This window comes from Perognathus longimembris, chromosome 5, assembly GCF_023159225.1.
Source record: "Perognathus longimembris pacificus isolate PPM17 chromosome 5, ASM2315922v1, whole genome shotgun sequence".
NCBI lineage: Eukaryota > Metazoa > Chordata > Mammalia > Rodentia > Heteromyidae > Perognathus > Perognathus longimembris.
In genome coordinates, this window is record NC_063165.1 from 82204781 (window position 1) to 82224155 (window position 19375).

Below are 19375 nucleotides of genomic sequence, written 5' to 3' on the forward strand. Positions count from 1 at the left end.
CCAGAAGCTAAGCACCAAGCACAGTGCCCAAGCCCCGATTAGTTCAAGTCACAGGATCCACACACACAAAAAGACAAATGCTGTGTGTGGTTTAGAGGTTGAAACCCAGAGCTTCACACTTGCTAGGCAGGAACTCTATTGCTTGAGCCACACCCCAGACTATAAAATGTATTGATGAATTCCCAAATCAGTTTATTGGAGTGGTGACTGACTAAATGAAGAAATTTTCCATTAAGGAATTGTATAGCAGACACACAGGTGGCCCTCGAACCCATGACAATAAAGTTACCGGCACTCAAGAGTCTTTATTTAGCTGTGCACAGTGTCTGGCTCTCAGCTTCTGGAGTCAATGAAGAACAGCACTGGGCTTTGTAATATGGAGGTCAGATCTGGCCAGCGCCATCATTGGCTGTTGAGGGGTGTCAGATTGACGACATCCCAGATTAGTTAGAGAGAGCAGAAGCCGCCTCCGTTTTCACTAAGATCTCCCCCGCCCTATCCAGGGAAGTTCCCCTTTGCTGTGACAAGATTGTGTCAACTGCTTGACCACTAGAGTAGTGCAACGCTCAAGGTTAAACCTGTGCCCTCCCATGAGTAGGCGTATCCGCCTGCCAAATCCCTGCTCCAAGTCTAACTAACATGATAGGTAGGTTCAAACAGTTGCTATGAGGCAGACTGTAACTCCAATGGCCATCTGCGTGTGACCTGGCACGCTCTCTAAGTGTTGCAACCTCATTGGCCACCTGCGTGTGGCAGGCTTGACCATGTGGTGTTAACCTTTATAACCTGACCTGAGCCTGGCCTGTATTCTTCTTGCTTCCCCAATAAATCCCATCTTTTTACTTGAGACTGTCTGAGTGAACTCTTGGAGGGATGGGGGATTTCCCTCCCTCAGATCCCATTACATTGTGGTCCCCTACCTTGGGGGGCGGGGGGCATTACAGGCTTCTGTAGGGCTGGGTTTTTAAACACAAAAATCACAAGTACCCCAAGCAGGTGGCCACATACAGCACGCAGGTGGTCAGGCAAGTTAGGCAAAGCAAGCAAGCAGACAAACAGAAGCACAACTGGCAGTCAGTGATTACAAACAGCAATTACAATTCCTTAAACTCTGGTAAACAAAGCAATCAAAGCAGTAAGTCCTGTAGGCAAGCAAGATACTTTCTCTTTGTTCAATTCCCAATTCTGGGTGTGACTGGTATTTACTGGAAACCTATCAATCTCTGGAATTTCCCCTAAGCTAAAACATACAGATTGAGTAACAATTATGCTTGAACTTTTTTTTTTTTTTTTTGCCAGTTCTAGGGCTTGGGACTCAGGGCCTGAGTACTGTCCTTGGCTTCTTTTTGCTCAAGGCTAGCACTCTTACCACTTGAGGGACAGCGCCACTTCTGGCTTTTTCTACACATGTGGTACTGAGGAATTAAGCCCAGGGAGGGCTTCATATATATGAGGCGAGTACCCTACCACTAGGCCACACGCCCAGCCCCTCCTTTCTTTTGTCAAAAATCAAGCACCTCTAGGTCAAGCTGCTTTTTGGCTCCCGTTATTTGGCTTAGTCTTGTTAGATTTTTAAAGTAGGTGGCTGGTAAAGGAGAAAGCCACCTGGTATTCAGGCAGGAGAGAAAGTTTATTACCGAACTACTGGCCTGTGGCCAGGTGATCCATGGCTGGAGAGAAGGGGCGACCCCCACCCAGCCCTGCCTTATCTAGGGCAAGGGCAGGGGGTGTGGCCAGGTGGATTAGGAGGTGATCTCAGGGAAAGGGGAGGTAACTGCCTCCAGGTCTGCTGGTTACCCAGGTACCTGGGTGGAGACTTAATGAGGTGGGGACATCTGCCTGGAGCCTTCCAGGGACGGTCCTTACCTTTTGGCCCTTCCCCAGGTCCACTACTTTGTCTAAAATTGCTGTTTCTAGGAACCCCAAAAAGGGGGTTCCCTGACACCTTTCACTTGGTTTCCATAGAATTATCTTTAAAACTTGGCATGGTAGTGCACACCTATGGTCCTAGGGCTGCAACTGAGGCAGGAAGATTTCATGTTTGAGGCCAGTTTAGCTAAGGGAGGGGGGAAAGTTGTGTGTATGGAAACGGAGCCAAAAGATCTAAGGGACTTTGTATGTGTCTTGGGGCTTGACCTCAGGGCCTGGAAACTGTCACTGAGCTCTTTTTGCTTGAGGCAAACACACTAGCACTTTGAGCCACACACTGCTAACTCACGGTTTTCTGGTGGTTAATTGGAGATGAGGGTCTCACAGACTTTCCTGCCCGGGCTGGCTTTGAACGAGGATCCTCAGATCTCGGGCTCCTGAGTACCTAGGATTACAGGCATGAGACACCAGTGTCTGGCTAAAAAAGACACTTACCTGGGGGTTTCCGTTTGTTTTGGTGAAGGATTTCTTTGTTTGCAGAGAAGGAAAAAAAGAAACCTCAAGTTTAAAGAGTGATCAGACATCTATGTCCTAATGAGCCAAATTTAATAGACCTGCCTTGGTTATCTCTGCCCAAAAGTGACAAGCTAGTGTAACAATTATTAAAAAAAACAAACCAGGCGTCCAGAAAAAAAAAAGTGGTGAACTTCCCCCGATACCAGACTGGCTGTCGGTCCACCTCACACCAAGGGCCTCCCGTCTGCCTGCGCCCGTGGCCTTTCGCTTAACCGACCCCGCGCAGCGCCCCAAGCAAGCGCACCGGGCCAATTAACCCTTAGGCCACAGCAGGCTTTGCATCCGCGGGAAGAAGCTCGGCGTCCACCTCCAGGCAGTCGGCGTCCCGGAGGGAGGGCCGAAGGAAGCCGGCGGAGCCGAGCGAGATGGGCCCGCCCGGTGGTGGCTCGGGGCGATCCGATCACCGTGCGGGAACGCCGGGGAGGGCGAGCGATTATCCCGGGGGGTGGGTGGGGGGGAGACCCCACGCGGCGGGCTTCCCCCCGGCTCGGACTCGCCCGGTTCCCGCCACGCCACCACAGGGGAAACTTCCAGAAGACCGCCAGGGCTGCGCGGGCCCCGAGGGAGACGCGGAGACCCCGAGGTCACGGGGCGACCCGGGCGGGGCGGGGGGGGAGGGGGAGAACCCCCCCCCCCCCGAGACGGACGCGCCTCCCATTCCTAGTCCCTCAGGAGCCCGCCGGGCCGCCGGACCGCGGACGGCGCGGGACGACGGCCGCCGTGTTGGGAGGGCCGCCCGGCGCCTCCACGCGCCCGCACCTCGCGACCCCGCTGGGGCGGGGCGGGGCCGGCAGGGGCGGGGCCGGCAGGGGCGGGGCCGCGGGGGGACTCGTTGGCGCGCCGCCCGGCGTGGTGACGTCACGGCGGAGGCGCACGCGGCGTGAGGCGGCGGCGGCGCGCCCGGTCACGGGGTCCTCCGCCGCGCCAGGGACGCTGGGTTAGTCTGGTTTCGGGTTCCGGCTGCGTCGGGCGTGCGTGCAGCTCGCGGGAGACGATGGCGTCCGGGCCTCACCCGACCTCCGCCGCCGCGGCCGCCGCCGCCGCCGCCGCCTCGTCGTCCGCCCCGAGCGCGGGCGGCTCCAGCTCGGGCACGGCGACCACGACCGCGACGACGGGGGGGATCCTGATCGGCGACCGCCTCTACTCGGAAGTTTCGCTCACCATCGACCACTCGCTGATCCCGGAGGAGCGGCTGTCGCCCACCCCGTCCATGCAGGACGGGCTGGACCTGCCCAGCGAGACGGACCTGCGCATCCTGGGCTGCGAGCTCATCCAGGCCGCCGGCATCCTCCTCCGGCTACCGCAGGTCGGTGCTCCGCCCGCCCGTGCGCTCGGGCCCGCCGGCCCCGGGGGGCGACCGGGGGGCCCTCGGCTCCGCCGGGACGGCCCGGACCCCGTGGGGGCCATCGCGGCTGCCGGCTCGGGCCCGGGGGCCGGCCGTGGGGCGGGGGTGGGGGAAGCTTCGGCTGGGCCGGGACCCGGAGGGCGGCCCGTCCCTCGGCTCCGCTGGGCCCCGGCGAGCCCGGGCGGGCGGCGGGCGGCGGGCGGGCGGGCGGGCGGGGGGGGAGGGTAGGGAGCGAGCGAGCGAGCGAACGGCGGCCGCACAAAATGGCGGCGGCGCCGGGAGCGGGCCCGCCTGACCCCGGCGCTTCCGGTTTCCCTTGTCTGCAGGTGGCGATGGCGACGGGACAGGTGTTGTTCCACCGCTTCTTCTACTCCAAGTCCTTCGTCAAGCACAGTTTCGAGGTGAGCGGCGCGCGGGCGGGCCGGAAGCGGGGTGGGGTGGGGGGGTGGGGAGTGGCCCGGGCGGCTTTGTGCCTCCCTCCCGGGACGGCGGCCCGCCGAGGTGTCGGGGAGGCACGGCTAGAAAATGGATCCTGAGCCCACGTGGCCCCGTCGCGAGCGGCGGCTCGCGGGGTGGCGCGCACCTTACCGGCACCTCTTCGGGGACTGGGGAAGTTGAGCCGCAAAGGTGGGGGGGGGGGCACTTGGGAGGCCGAGATCTGAGGATGGCGGTCTAAAGCCAGCCCGGCGCCGGCCAGGAGAGTCCGTGAGACTCTGTCGTCTTTCGGATAAACTTAGGAAAAGCCTGATGCATAATGGATGCTGTGGCTCTAGTGGTAGAGCCTTGGGCGCCAAGGGAGTTAACGGCCCAAAGTTTCCCCCCAGTACCAGCACAAAAGCTCATGTGGGGCTCCAGCGGGTCGTCTGGAGTTCAGTGGAGTTCAGTTTGGCCAAAGATCGTCTCCGAGTTCTAAAGTTTTTGGATGAAAAGTTCCTTAGATCTGGAGGAAGAATAGCGGGCCCCTCCCCCCACCCTTTTTGCTTTTGTGGTACGGTGGTTTATAACAGTAACTTTCATTTCCACAGATTGTTGCCATGGCCTGTATTAATCTTGCATCCAAAATCGAAGAAGCTCCGAGGAGGATAAGAGATGTGATTAATGTATTCCACCACCTCCGCCAGTTAAGAGGAAAAAGGTAAGATTGGCGTGACTTACATTAGTAACTGTTGCTACTACTGCTAACTAACTGCAACCATCATCAAAACATCTTTTCTCTCAAGTCAGTTTAGAAGCAAAACAAAACTGACTCTAGGTTGTTGAAAATTCGCATAGGAATATCGATGTTTAATTTGGAAAAACAAACACCCAATTAACCAGCTATCTGAAGTTTGTAGAGCCAGTTGCATTTGTGGACAATCCTAGCAGTGCTGTGAAGCCAGTCCATTGGCTTAAGATAAAACAAGAAAGAAAGGGAGTACGTTGGGCTCAAGTGTGAGTGTATTCTGTAAGTTACTTTTTCCCCTCCTCTCTTTGGAAGACTGTGAAGGCTGGCTGTTTAAGCTGTGTAGTTAATGTCGTGGCAAGGTTCTGTGTAGGTTGTCTTCAGTAAGTCCAATACTGTCCATTGAAGGTGACTCTTGTTAGTACTTCACACTGAACTACCTGCACTATTTCGCAGTATTATGCATCTGAAAGAGTAAAGGATGATTTTTTAAAGGCCTTTGAAGTCAAAGGGATTAAGCAGGTATTTGTTTACATCAGAAGCAGTCTCAGTGAGTGGGTTAAAACTCACAAGATTGGGTTACATTTAGACATGGCCCACTTACATATAGAGTCTGAAATAGTGCTGATATTCTTGTAGCTTGGGCACCTCTGGGCCTTTGTCTGAGGCGGCATCCCCTTTCTGTTTCTACAGTGACTTTGTCCACAGCACTTGCTGCCCAAGTGCAGAAGTGCTGGTGTAGATGAGCTCTGGGGTCCTCTCAGCGAGGTGTTATTGACTTCCCAGGTCTGTAAGTGGTTCTGGGGACGAGGGAGAGTGGCAAGTGCCAGCCATTCAGAAGCAGTCCTCCTGGCCAAATCTGTGTGGCAGTGATGGAGACCCAGACAGGTAGACACTGAAGTCACTTCAGATGAGTAGCCCGTCCGGGGTGTGGTTAGATGCTGCTCCGAACGCATTTTCTAGTCCTGTATGGAGGAATAATAGAGGAATGTTTATTTTAACATAAACTTTATAAAGTCTTTGGTAAGGAATCCTTAGAAATGAGAAGTCTTCAAACTGGTACTTAGATGGTCTGAGCTTAAATTTGTACTTAAGATATCTTCAAGGTGTTTTAAAATAACAGGCTCTTAAGAGGATTGTGTTGGTTGAAGGAGGTTTTCTGGTAGTATTTGAACCCTTGAGCCAGCTGCGATGTAATCCTATGTTGTCTTTTGAGGTTTTCCTGCAAGGCTTGTTTTCTTTGATATCAGAATAGGGTCGTAACTAAAACATCTTTGAATCTAAAATAATCCCATCTTACTGACTTGGATGTAATCCCATTTTTTGGTCATTATTTCAGAGAAATTAACTGTTTCAACCTTAGTCTGATGATAGCATGAAACTTTTAAGGAATTAATTGCATGGAAGCTCTTTTTTTTTTAAACAAAAACAGGATATAAGTGTTTCTATGCATATTACAAGTTTACTCAAACATGTAGCTTGTATATGTTATTAACTTCAACTCTTTTTTCCCTTGCAACCGACTATACAGCGACCAGCTACATTTACCAAAGCCTGGGTGATGTGGAGTGGTACATAGAGATGAAGCTGTCGTCATGGCAACAGTGAGTGAAGTATCGAAAATCCCCAAGGAGAAGCCAGTGCTCTGAGAATAGGTCACTGGAATCGGGGACTAACAGGTTGGCCACTGGTGAACCATTTAGAAAAACCTCCTGTTTCTTGTTAAAAGCTTTTGTCTTTGCTGTCCAAGTTATTATAATAGCTTCAAGCTTTTTGGTATAGGTTGTCACTACAAGTATTATCAATATGACAGTTTAGTTAGGTGAAGTATTACTGGTTTTCTTAATGCTGTTTTTCAGTCTAGTTTGTGCATAACTGTAAGTAATTGTGTGACCTTGACCAGTATATGGACTTTCAGCCTTAGATCGATGTTTCCAGTCTTGGCTCCACACTGAAAACACCTGGAAGTTTACTAAAAAAAGTGCCACTACCTAATTGTTAACCTGGCCTTTTCCCCTTCAAGGTTTTGTTTTTTGTGCCAGTATTGGGGTTTGAACTCCGGGCCTCAACTGCTTTTTCTAAAGACTGATGCTCTACTACTTGAGCCACTTACTTAGGGCTTTTTGCTGGTTAACTGGAGATAAGTCTTAGACTTTGCAACCACCATCCTCACATCTCAGCCTTCTGAGTAACTTGGATTACAGGTGTGAACCACTGACTTGCTCCCCCTTCTATTTTTTGTTAGTTTGATGACTGTCTTTAAAGTTCACAGCACATGGCCTTACTTAAAGGGAAAGCAACATGTTCATTTGATTAGTTTCAATAGAATTAGTAGTTCATTTGTAGTTGCACTCACAGTAAATTAAAGGGCTTGGTTTCTTCTTTTGAAGGAGCTATATTCCAGTCACGAAGATTGTCTAAAAGTTAATTTTCAAACACCGTTTTAACCATTCTTACTGGTGACAATGTCGTATTTCTACATGTAAATCATGAGAGTTACATTGTTAGTGCTCTAGCAACCATCTGCAATTTGTTCCGTGGCTCTGCAGCGGGCCTAGAGGGCCATCCCACTTGAGAGCAGCAGCCTGCCTCTGACCCATCTTTCTCAAGTATGGCTTGAAGTCATTGCTCCAAAGACTGTGTCCTTAACATAGGAGTGAAACTGGTCATGTGTGGAGCTCTTTAATTATGTTTCTTGCTTGCTTGTTTCCTATATGTCAAATCATGCTAAAGTTATCAGAAACTTCACCTATGACCACGATTTCTTAAAACATGGTCAAGGGTAGAAACTTCCAGGAATTGAAAGTGAGTGAGGTGAAGCAGTAGAGCACAAATCCCTGAGTCTATAGTCGGTGCCCTTCCTCTCTCCCTCTGGGAGAGCTTTAAGCTGGAGGAGGGTTTGGCAGGTAGAAATTACCGAATTTCTCCAGAGATTTTTTTAGTTTCCTTTTTATTGACAAGGACATTTTCCCATTGGGGAGGAAATTGGAGCAAGCTTTAATTCAATGTACTACCACAAAACGTACTTTTATTGATACTTTGTTGTACTAATTGATACATTGTAAAGTTCTTGCTTAAGTCTTTCTCTGGAATCTTTGTTACTCATTTCTGGAGATATTTTTCTGTTCCTGCTTAAAAAATTAGTAAGATAGTTGTAAACTTGTTTTCTTGGAGCTTTGATTTGTGAAGTGACTTTTGAACAAAATGGCAGCATCAGTTTGTATACCTATAATAAAAACGTAACTTTTTTTGTGTGTGTGTGTCCAGTCCTGGGGCTTGGACTCAGGGCCTGAGCACTGTCCCTGGCTTCTTTTTGCTCAAAGCTAGCACTCTGCCACTTGAGCCACAGCGCCACTTCTGAAACGTAACTTTTAAAACTAGGTAGGTTCTAGCACAACTGAGCAGAAATTTTAAGTACATAATTGAATCATAGTAACAATGGGTTTCTTTTGTCAACCTATCTTTTTATTTTGTTGTGATGATGAACTCAAGGCCTGGAGCATGTCAGGCTTGCCCTTTACCACCTGTATGTACCTCAAGTCTCTTCAGTTTGTATTTAAAGTTGAGACTTTTGGTAAGGCCAAAAAAGTTATGTAATGACTATGGCAGAGTGGATGGAAAATAATTGAAGCCAGGTGGTCTGAAGTTGTTTAGTGATGAAGCCTTATTCAGTTCAAACAAGTGCATAGCTACGTGATTACTAGAAGTTTGTCACTATTGAAAGGCCACTCTTGACGCAGGTTTTTAGTAAGAAGTATAATCTTGATCAATGTAAATACATAAGAATGAGCCAGAGCTTTGCTTTCATAAAATTTACATTTTTATGGAGGGGTGTTGGTAGATAGAGCCTTGATTTCCTAAAGCTAGTTGAAAGGGAAGCCACTAGCGAATTAGTCATAAGTTGAGTGTGAAGTGGGTTTTCCAGATCCTTCACACAGATAAAACTTGGAAAACTATAAACATAAAGTTGGAATATGCTGGTTGCGCTCATTTGTGTTGCTTATTTTTTCAAAGAGCCTTTTGTAGCCTTCTGTTGAGGCAGCCTACACCCCAGCCGTGATCTCGGTGCTCCATTCGTTCCTTACACCCTTTGGAGCTATAACAGGAATTGAAATTTTAAGAAACAAATACGTTTCAACTGTCCTGTTTGCTTAGTATAACTTGATAAAAAAAATTGTATAGAATAACTAATGTGAGCATTCCACTTAGTACTTGTGAGGAAGTCACCACAGTGGAGGTGACGCAGCTCACTTCCCTTGTTTCCAAGCTACAAGGGGCTGTCCGCAAACATCCCATCGCAGCTTTCTGAATCCATGTGCGTTAGAATTAAGTATTTAGATTGAATGTACCACGTGGTCTGTCCAAAGCAAAAAAAAGTCATTTGGCTTAAAATGACTTTAGTATGTAGTATATTTTCATGCAATCAATGTCTCTAACTAAAATGCACTTTTCATTGGTTGAAGAATGTATCAAGGGGCATGGTAATTTCAGAGACTTAAAAGGCATGTTCTGTAATGTTGCTTGACTTAAAACCACTTTTAAATTATAAGACACACTGGGCTCAGTGGCCCACACCCATCAATTGCATCCGGTGCAGGACGGCGACATGGAGGCCCGTGGGGGCTGTGTAACAAGACCACGGTTCCAGAAAGAAAGTGGTTTTCTGTAAATGGTCAGATTTTCACAAAAGCCACGAGAAACAACTTCCCCGTATGCCGACAGCAGTGTTGAACTACAGATGTGGTTGGCATGGTGGAAACTTAAAAGTTGACTGAAACCTACAGGATTTAGACCGAAGGGCTATCATTTCCCCAACACGGCCACACACGTTACACGCTGGAGCAAAGCTACAGTTAACCAAATTAGTCTTTGATCTTATTAGGCATTTTTAACTTTAAACCTGACAGTCTCTATTTTTTTCTGACAGTTGAGCTAAATCTTTCATTTTCAGACTCTAAGCCGAAGTATATTCTTAGAACAATTGGTATAAACCAATTGGCTCCCAAGGGAGATCAGACTTATTAGCTAAGCCACACTAGTTTTTATTTGTCTATAATACTAGCCAAGGGTCAATATCTCATAACGTTGTGATTTAAGATTTTGCTGTAAATGCATTAGAGCACACATTAATATTTGTCACAGAGCGTGGAGACGTAAGTTGGACTAGATGAGCCATATCAACACTAGTTACCTTGAGCATCTGAGATAAATAATAAGGGACATCACCCCCCTTCCCTTACCAATTAAAGCTGAGTTAGTGCATTTAGGAACTCAGGTCTAGAACTAATATAATATTTAGCATAACTTGGACAGCATAAGACGAATGCTTTGACTTGTTCCCAGGAGTCTAGAAAGCTGGTTTCTGTTGCCAATAGTTGGTTGGAAGGGAAAATGGAGCTGCCACAAATAAAATTTTTGGATGTGCAAAACAGTTTTGATTTTATTTCTTACAAACCAGGACTCCAAGCCCTCTGGTCCTTGACCAGAACTACATTAACACCAAAAACCAAGTTATCAAGGCGGAGCGGCGGGTGCTGAAGGAGCTGGGCTTCTGTGTCCACGTCAAGCACCCCCACAAGGTGAGTTGGAGACTGCAGGCCTGTGCAGACATGTTTCGTAAGTATTATAGGGATTTTCCGGAAATGGAGCTTTGTATTCACACGTGTAGTTTGGATGTGACGTGGTCCAGTGGGTGTGAGGACACACACAGGCACACAGGCTGACTTGTGGGATGGTGGATGATAGCAGTGTGGTCCCTGTTCTGTGGAGTGAACACACAGGTGTGCTCTCGGCACACTGCTTGCGCTCCAGTGGAAACCATTATTGCACAGTGATAGGTTTCCTCAGCTCTTGCTGGGGTAGAAGCATTAATGGGATAAAACATTGGCCCTGTCTGGACTGATGTTGGCACACTTGCCTGAGAGGGGAGTGATGTGACTACTCCAGAAACACTTGACTGAAGCCCAGGCAAAGCTGCTGCTTGTATGTTTTTATCTGTCATGATTTAGTGTGATAGTGGTCACAGCTTACTGTAGTAGTTAGTCCCAGCACTATAGGAGATTCACTGTAGCCTCCTGGTAACTTTCAGAGCATAACACCTCTCATAATGCCCCTTCATACATCGCCTTTTTATATAATAATAAAAAGTTACAATCATAAAGTCTGACTTTGGGGCATGTAAAATTACCCTGGGAAATTGGGGTGGAATTAGCCTAGCTCTGTCCCCTCCCATAATAAAACACCCAGCTCATGTTTTACTGACTGAATTAATGGCTTTGTTCATTGCACTTAATGTGCTTTGAAATGCGGTTTGTGTAAAATCTAGTCACAACCCACCAAAGCCGGTGTGCACTAGGTTGGTCTTCATTAGCTGCAGTTCTCAGATGTAAAACTTGTGCCGATTGCCGTTTACTGTTTTGTTCATTGAGCTTGCTCTAAAAGAAGCACCAACTAAGTTGTGTTTTTCCTTTTCCTTCAGATCATTGTTATGTATTTACAAGTCTTAGAATGTGAACGTAATCAAACCCTCGTTCAGACTGCCTGGTAAGTTGCTTTTTTACATTTCTTTTGTAGTCAGGAAAACAGAAGCAGAAATAAAGTAAGTTTCATTTTCTCTTTCTAAAATAATGAGATAAGTTTGTTTTGGGGCTTTTTGATTTTTTTGTTTTGTTTTTTGACCAAAAGGTAAATAATGCTTATTTCTGCTTCCTGTTTTCTTGGCTTGACTAATTCCTTTTAGTGGAGAACTCAATTTAACTTTGTTCTTTTTTCTACTCTTTAATTAAAGGGTAGTCCCTGATGGTAAGTCATAGAGCTCTGCCCTCTGCACTTCAGCCCATGACCTCAGGATGGCCTGATTGGCTGCCCTGCTCTCCAGCCAATCCAGTGCAAGCTCTCATCCGAGATTCACTGAAGTGGTCCATATCCATCTGGCAGCATCTTCTAGTTCTGTCGGGGTGTCCAAAGGATTTGTATATTTGCTTCTAGAAGTAACTATTCAACATGCCTGTGTATTTCATGTATACCTGTAACTATCAACATGAATAGTTCACTTTTGATACTGTCCAGCCATTATGCATTTAGAATTGTTTTTTGTTTTTTAATTCGAGGTTTGACTAAACTTCTCCTTGGGTGTGTATCGCACGAACGCTTCCAAAGAGGCTACAGCCTGCAGCCTTAAGTGGGCAGTGGTCCCCCTTTGGGGTTGATTTGCAGATGCTGGGCTGTCGTGAGCAATAACAATTATTAATAGGACGACTTCATTTCTAGAAAGAGAAGTTAATATTACCTGACTGCTGTTAACTTGGACCTTTGCTATTCAGGTACATAATTGACAGATGGACTGTCTACGTGCAGTCAAGCAAGGAGATGTGGTTCACCCACACCTCTTTGACAAGACAGTTGATGTGCAAGATGAGTGACTATATTTTATGTTCTGGACTTTCTCAGCAAGATACATACCTTTTATGACATAGGACCGTACTTTTGAATCCAGTAAAATACTATCATTAGAATAGTTTCATTGTTTTATAAATAAATGTGTTATTTTTTTTAAAAAATGTGTTCAATGAAACATTTTGTTTTATGGGTATAAGAATTTTAAAGAAATACTCCATTTAATTTAATTTTAAACAACTTGTAGTAAAGTTGTGGAGAGGGTGGGCTAAGATTGCAGCAGTTGACTGCTTTTGTTGACAAAAAGAAAGGTATGTAAACTAGGCCATTTATTTTTACTTCTGTTCTTTTCTTTTCCTACCTAGGATTTTTGAAGTATTTTTAAATTAAAATTTAATGTAAATTGGTGGATTCTTGCTTAAAATGCCTTTTTACCCCTGTCACAGTGTTTTGAATTTTTGAAAGAACTTGGTTGACACTGCTTTTACATTGTGGATAAAGGAGAGATGGTCAATAATTAATGGCTTGAAGTATTGTTGGAGTGGTTTATGTCATTATTAATGAATCTTATGTTATTAATGAAAAGTCATTTGGCTTTTAGAACATTAAGAGAAAGTCTTAAGGGTAAGTTTCATTTGGGCAGTAATAAAAATAATAGCTTTGGTTCTGCGTAAACAGATTCATAAAAGAAAGGCCTTTGTATGAAGTTATTGTTGATTTTTAAAAATGAGTTAATAGTTACATGCTAGAATATGAAGTTGTGAATATAAGAGCAGAAAAAAGAATGAAGTAGATTGAGTCTCCAATTTTATGTAAGCTCCAGTTTGTTCATGTGCAGAGCTTACAGTGGACGTATTTTTTAGGAATTACATGAACGACAGTCTGCGGACCAATGTTTTCGTTCGCTTCCAACCAGAGACCATCGCGTGCGCTTGCATCTACCTGGCGGCCAGGGCTCTCCAGGTGGGTGTGGGCTGAGGGCCACATGGGGCTAGTTGAATAAGTCAGCATTTCAGCACTTGGGATGAAAACCAGCACCGATTCAGCCATTCCCTTTACGTTTCAGATTCCACTGCCCACTCGTCCCCACTGGTTTCTTCTTTTTGGCACTACAGAAGAAGAGATCCAAGAAATCTGCATAGAGACTCTGCGCCTCTACACCAGGAAAAAGGTGATTTCTGTTTACCTAAGTCGATGCTAAACGTCTCTATAAACAGTTAAAAAAGTGAAATACTAACTTCCTTCTCCACCAACAGCCTAACTATGAATTGCTGGAAAAGGAAGTAGAGAAGAGGAAAGTAGCCTTACAGGAAGCCAAGCTGAAGGCAAAGGGACTGAATCCTGATGGGACCCCAGCCCTTTCCACCCTAGGCGGCTTCTCCCCAGCCTCCAAGCCATGTAAGAGCCCTGGGGCCCGGGAGCTGGGGTCAGGGAAGATTGTTACTTTCAGCATCCTCACGGTTGCTGAGAAACAAGGTTGGCTGCTTTCTGGCCATCACAAAGGTGGCACTTTGAAAGAAGGCATCATGCTTTTGAGTTGTGCTGAGAAAGCTTGAGCCCTCTGTTAAACCCAGTGCTTAGTTAATAATACAAGGTCTTTGTGTCTTTTAAAGCATCACCTAGAGAAGTAAAAGCTGAAGAGAAGTCCCCTGCCTCCATCAGTGTGAAGATGGTCAAAAAGGAACCTGAAGACAGACAGCAGGCTTCCAAAAGCCCTTACAATGGGTGAGTGCTTAAAGGGTTCTCCTGCTTAATCTCTACCACAGTGTTGCTAAAGAGTGTGTGGGTCTGTGTGTGGGTGTGTGGCCAGTCCTGGGGGCTTAGACTCAGGGCCCAGGCACTGTCCCAGGGCTGCTTTTGCTCAAGGCCAGCACTCTACCACTTGAGCCACTTCCAGCTTTTACGTGGTACTGAGGAATCGAACCCAGGGCTTCGTGCATGCTAGACAAGCACACCACCACTACGACACATTGCCAGCCCACTAAAATGTTACGTCTTTTCTTTCCCCAGAGTAAGAAAAGACAGCAAGAGAAGCAGGAACAGCAGAAGTGTGAGTCCGTCAAGGTCACGCACGCGGTCACGATCAAGATCGCACACGCCGAGGAGACAGTAAGTAGATTCTTAGAAAATCCTATTTGGGACTCTTGAAAGCTTACTGGGTTGTTTTTTTTTTTCCCCCAAGGTTAAGCTAGGATTAGACTTTCTTTTGGAGTGCTATTGGAGTTTGAACTCAGGGCTTTGTGCTTGCAAGGCCTCTACAGTTTGGGCCATGCACCCTAGCAGTTTTATTTTTGTTTTCAAATATTTATTTATTCCCAGGCCAACCTGCATGGCAGTAATTGTGTTTATACTTCCTGTAGCCTGTACAACAGGCTAGCTCCTACCTCCCTATGCTGTTTTGGGTTGGTTGGCTTTTGTTGTTGTTGTTGTTGTTTATCAGTCTTAACTTGTCTAGGTTGGCCTAGAACTTGGCATTCCTGCTGAATGATGGCATTGCAGACAGCTGTGCCCTCCTTTGAGGATGACACTTTTTTAAGAAACATGAGATCACTTGTGAGACATGAGCTTGGGAATGTGCTGGATCTGTGTTAGGGTCTTGTGGTTTTTGGGTGGTGTGTTGGGAGAATGCAAGTGTGTGCGCACGTGATCAGTTAGAATGCGAAACCACTTCCAGGGTGCACATTTCCTTAATGTCTTACCTGTATCCCAAGCCAAAGTTGGTCACTAGTGAGCTTCCTAAGTGCGCTGCAGGCGCTTGTGACTGTTCACTAGCTGTCTGAGCTTGTGGTAGGAAATGGGGAGCTCCTCCTCCCTCTTTTAGGACACGGGTAAATGGCGCGTGGGGAGGTGTAGGAAGATGTCTGGCTTGTCCTCGGTGGGAGTCCATTGGCTTGGCTTGGACCTGTTAATGCACAGCAGTTGATGGCCTTGGCCTAGGCACAAGCGCGGAGCTAACCCGCAAATGTTTCTTACCCCCAAGTTACAACAACAGGCGGAGTCGGTCGGGCACGTACAGCTCGAGGTCCCGCAGCCGGTCCCGCAGCCACAGCGAGAGCCCGCGGCGCCACCACAACCACGCCTCTCCCCACCTGAAGGCCAAGCACGCCAGAGACGACTTGAAAAGTTCCAACAGACATGGCCACAAAAGGAAAAAGTCCCGCTCTCGGTCTCAGAGCAAGTCCCGCGATCATTCCGACGCGGCCAAGAAGCACAGGCACGAGCGGGGCCACCACAGGGACCGGCGGGAGCGCTCCCGCTCCTTCGAGCGCTCGCACAAGGGCAAGCACCACGGCAGCAGCCGCTCGGGCCACGGGAGACACCGGCGCTGACCCCTGGCAGCCAGGTGTGTGGACTCCGTCACAAGTGATTAGGATTTGATTTCTGCAAACTAGGTCTCTAGAAACACTGAGGACTTTTTCTTTAGAAACGAACTATGTTGAAATTCTTTTGCACATTAAAATGCCCTAGCAGTATCTAATTGCAAACCATGGTCAGGTTCGATTGTACTTTATGATAGTTGTGTATTGTTTATTGCTATAAGAACTGGAGCGTGAACTCTGTAAAAATGTATCTTATTTTTATACAGATAAAACTGCAGACACTGTTCTATTTAAGTGGTTTATTTGTTTAAATGATGGTGAATACTTTCTTAACACTGGTTTGTCTGCATGTGTAAAGATTTTTACAAGAAAATAAAATACAGATCTTGTTTTTCTAAACTGCTTCAGATCTTATTTAAATAAATTATTAAAAGGCAAGATTTTCAGATAGCAAAATGGCTGTATTGATTTTCTGAGAAATTATTTTTCTGTTGGTGGAGTGGGGTGTTTGTTTCTGCAGTGTGAGTGAGCTACTTGTCTGCATGTAGAAAAATCCCACAGGAGTGACTTGATTGTAACACTAAACTTAAAACCACATTTGCACTTCCTTAAAAGGTACAGAAAGGTCCTTTTTAAGTTAGCATATACCCTTTCTTTTTGGGCAGGGGACAAGTGTTTGGACTCAAGACCTTAGTCTTCTTAGACAGTACTTCACAGGCCCCCTGCCACTGAACGTGTAAAGTGGACCAGTATTCACCCCGGCGCTCTCAACCATGCAGTATCTGTGGCTCAACCATTTGTTTCTTGATTTCTGTATGCTACACATGGCCCCTGACACTGACAGGCTGGCTGAACCCATGCAGACTCCCATGGAAATGGCTTCCACGTATTTCTCTTGGCGATATTGGGCCTGAATTGAGGATTGTTTTCCTGCCTACTTTGTTTACTAAACCTTGTCTACCAGACTTTGGTCCAAATAAGTTGCTGTTACAAACTATCAAATACTTCCACCCAAAGTGTGTGTGGTGTGGGGGAGAGAGGTATGGGTGTTGGTCCTGGGGCTTAAAATCAGAGCCTAGGCACTGCCCTGGAGCTTTTGTCCTCAAGTTTTGTGCTCTACCACTTGCCACAGCTCAACTTCCAGCTTTTTGGTGGTTAATCAGAGCTAAGTCTTAATGTATGGCCGGGCTTTCCTGTCTAGGCTGGCTTCATATTGATTTGTTTTTTGTTGTTGCCAGTCCTGGGGCTGGACTCAGGGCCTGAGCACTGTCCCTGACTTCTTTTTGCTCAAAGCTAGCACTCTACCTCTTGAGCCACAGCACCACTTCCAGCTTTTTTCTATATATGTGGTGCTGAGGAATCGAACCCAGGGCTTTATGTATACGAAGTGAGCACTTTTACCACTAGGCCATATTCCCAGCCCTAGGCTGGCTTCAAACTGTGATCCTCAGATCTCAGCCTCCTAAGTAGGATTACAGGCAGGAGCGTGGTTCTTGCCTAAAGATGTAAGACTATTCTGAAGACTCGCTTATTTGATGTGTTAGCACAGTGGCTATGGGGCTGGAGAATGTAGGTTGCTTCACCGCACAACTGCTTTGGATAGGAAAGTGGCTTAAAATTACTAAAACAGCAATGTGCTAGCGCGAATTAGTAACAAGGTAGCTTAAAAGAATAGATAGTTCAAGACTTGTTGGTACTTTTTTATGGCTCTTTTCAGTTTATTGCATGAAGGAGTTACACTAGTCCAAGTTAAAACCAGACCCCAAATGGTTACATTATACAAGCTGTGAGGTTTTTAAACTGGTGACAAGAGACAGAAGGGAAATTCTATTTATTGCAAGCAAATTCTCACTTAAGCTTCAATGAGACACAAGGTAAAACCCATGAACCTTCAGCTGATCGTCCTTAGCTAGTCCAATCTCTACCAGGAACTGGCATATGTTCTTGTGCTGATCACCCAGTAGCTGAACTCTCCATATTCTGGATGCTCAGTTACAGTACCATTGCAGGCAAATTTCTTCTGAAATGCCTTCACTAGTTTCTTTTAATCGTAAGCATCCGCGATCCCTTGGACAGTAGTCAGGGTCTTCCTGCCGTTTCTCTGTTGAATTCTTACATGGATATAATGCTCAGCGCCAGCATCAGCAAAGGGGTGGAAAGAGTGGGGGTTCTGGATAGCGGACACAGGATACGATTCCTTTTCCTCGGTAGAAACGGCCTGCAGGGGGGGAGGGGGGAGAGGGGAGATGGGACAGGACTGGACAGAGCCTTGGGTAACAATGGGGCTCAACGGGGAGGCAGCAGAGTCCTGGGGTGGCTCCGTGACTGGGGGTTACTTAAGTTTTTTCCAGTCCTGTGCCTTGAACTCAGGGCCTGAGCACTGTCCCTGCCTTCTTTTTGCTCAAGGCTAGCACTCTACCCTTTGAGCCCCAGCGCCACTTCTGGCCTTTTCTGTTTATGTGGTGCTGAGGAATTGAACCCAGGGCTTCATGCATGCTAGGCAAGCACTCTACCTTAGCTAAGCCATATTTCTAGCCCCTGTGCTTTTTTTTTTTCAACCTGCAAGTAGTAACATTTATGGGGTGGGTGCAAGGTGGTAATAATTTAGTTCAGGTGGTTTTTGTTTTAATGTTGCTCAGTTTACAAATTAGTATTTATGATGAACTTGAAACTGCCTCAAAATTAAACTTGTTTACAAGACAGGAAAATGAATGCCAAGTTCTTAATAATTTACCTTAGTGTGCCTTACCCTTGGGGTAAGTAGTGAGAGTTGTTTTGTGGTAACAGGATCTCTGATGAGGTAAAGTATTAAAGTGTTTAGAAGTGGCTTTCAGGGTAGACAGGATGTTTGTTTTCTAGACAACCTGAGAAGTGTTTTCAGTAGAAGTTAGTGTCTAGGTTGATTTCTTACTGGAATCCTGTGGTTTTTTTTTTTTTTTTTCTATAAGTTTTGTTGAAACAAAGGTTCATTGGCTTTAGTCAGACTTATTTTTGTTGTTGGTTATGGGGCTTGAACTCTGGACCTGGGCACTGTTCCTCGTCTCTTTTTGCTCAAGGCTAGGGCTCTACCACCTGGAGCCACAGCTCTACTTCTGTTTGAGTGATTAATTGGAGCTAAGAGTCTCAGGGGGACTTTTCTGCCCATAATCCTTAGGTCTCAGCCTCCTGAGTAGGATTACAGGCGTGAGCCACTGGTGCCCAGCTCAGGAAGACACTTTAAACTCATAAAAATAGGGTTTTGGTTTGGTTTTGGTTTTGTTGCCAGTCCTGGGGCTTGGACTCAGGGCCTGAGCACTGTCCCTGGCTTCTTTTTGCTCAAGGCTATAGCACTCTGCCACTTGAGCCACAGCGCCACTTCTGGCCATTTTCTATGTATGTGGTGCTGAGGAATCAAACCCAGGGCCTCATGTATACGAGTGGAGCGCTTTACCACTAGGCCATATTCCCAGCCAAAAATAGGGTTTTAAAGTCATGCCTATCTTGAGCATCCACTGGCATATTTGCCTGGAATAGTTACAGCAAATTCTTTGGGTTGGCAAGGTGGGTGGCTTGTACTTTAGCCATTCAGGATGTTAGGAGGAAGCTGAGATCTGGTGTCTGAGGTTCAAAAGCAGCCAAGGCAGACAAATCCAAGAGACTTATTTTCCAAACAAGCAGCCATAAACCAAAGTAAAGCTGTGGCTCAACTGGTAGAGCTCCCATCCCAGC

At 46.7% G+C, this 19375-nt stretch overlaps 1 protein-coding gene across 4 annotated transcripts; it reads left to right on the forward strand.

Annotated features, from left to right (window-relative positions):
• The first annotated feature begins 3366 nt into the window (after window positions 1-3366).
• Window positions 3367-16066, forward strand: Ccnl1 (cyclin L1). Of its 4 annotated transcripts, XM_048347217.1 has the most exons (11): window positions 3369-3751; window positions 4117-4191; window positions 4816-4925; window positions 10411-10531; window positions 11431-11495; window positions 13211-13310; window positions 13414-13518; window positions 13604-13745; window positions 13961-14072; window positions 14358-14456; window positions 15328-16066. In XM_048347217.1, exons 1-11 carry the CDS (start codon window positions 3440-3442, stop codon window positions 15674-15676), a joined length of 1590 nt encoding a protein of 529 aa, XP_048203174.1. In that variant the 5' UTR covers window positions 3369-3439; the 3' UTR covers window positions 15677-16066. The 4 variants fall into 4 exon arrangements, 3 of the variants coding, with proteins under 3 accessions (XP_048203176.1, XP_048203174.1, XP_048203175.1); XM_048347218.1 differs by lacking the exons at window positions 3369-3751; window positions 4117-4191 and adding an exon at window positions 6484-6556; XR_007211086.1 differs by lacking the exons at window positions 13604-13745; window positions 13961-14072; window positions 14358-14456; window positions 15328-16066 and adding an exon at window positions 11740-11753 and having other exon boundaries at window positions 3367-3751; window positions 13414-13445.
• The last annotated feature ends 3309 nt before the right edge of the window (window positions 16067-19375 follow it).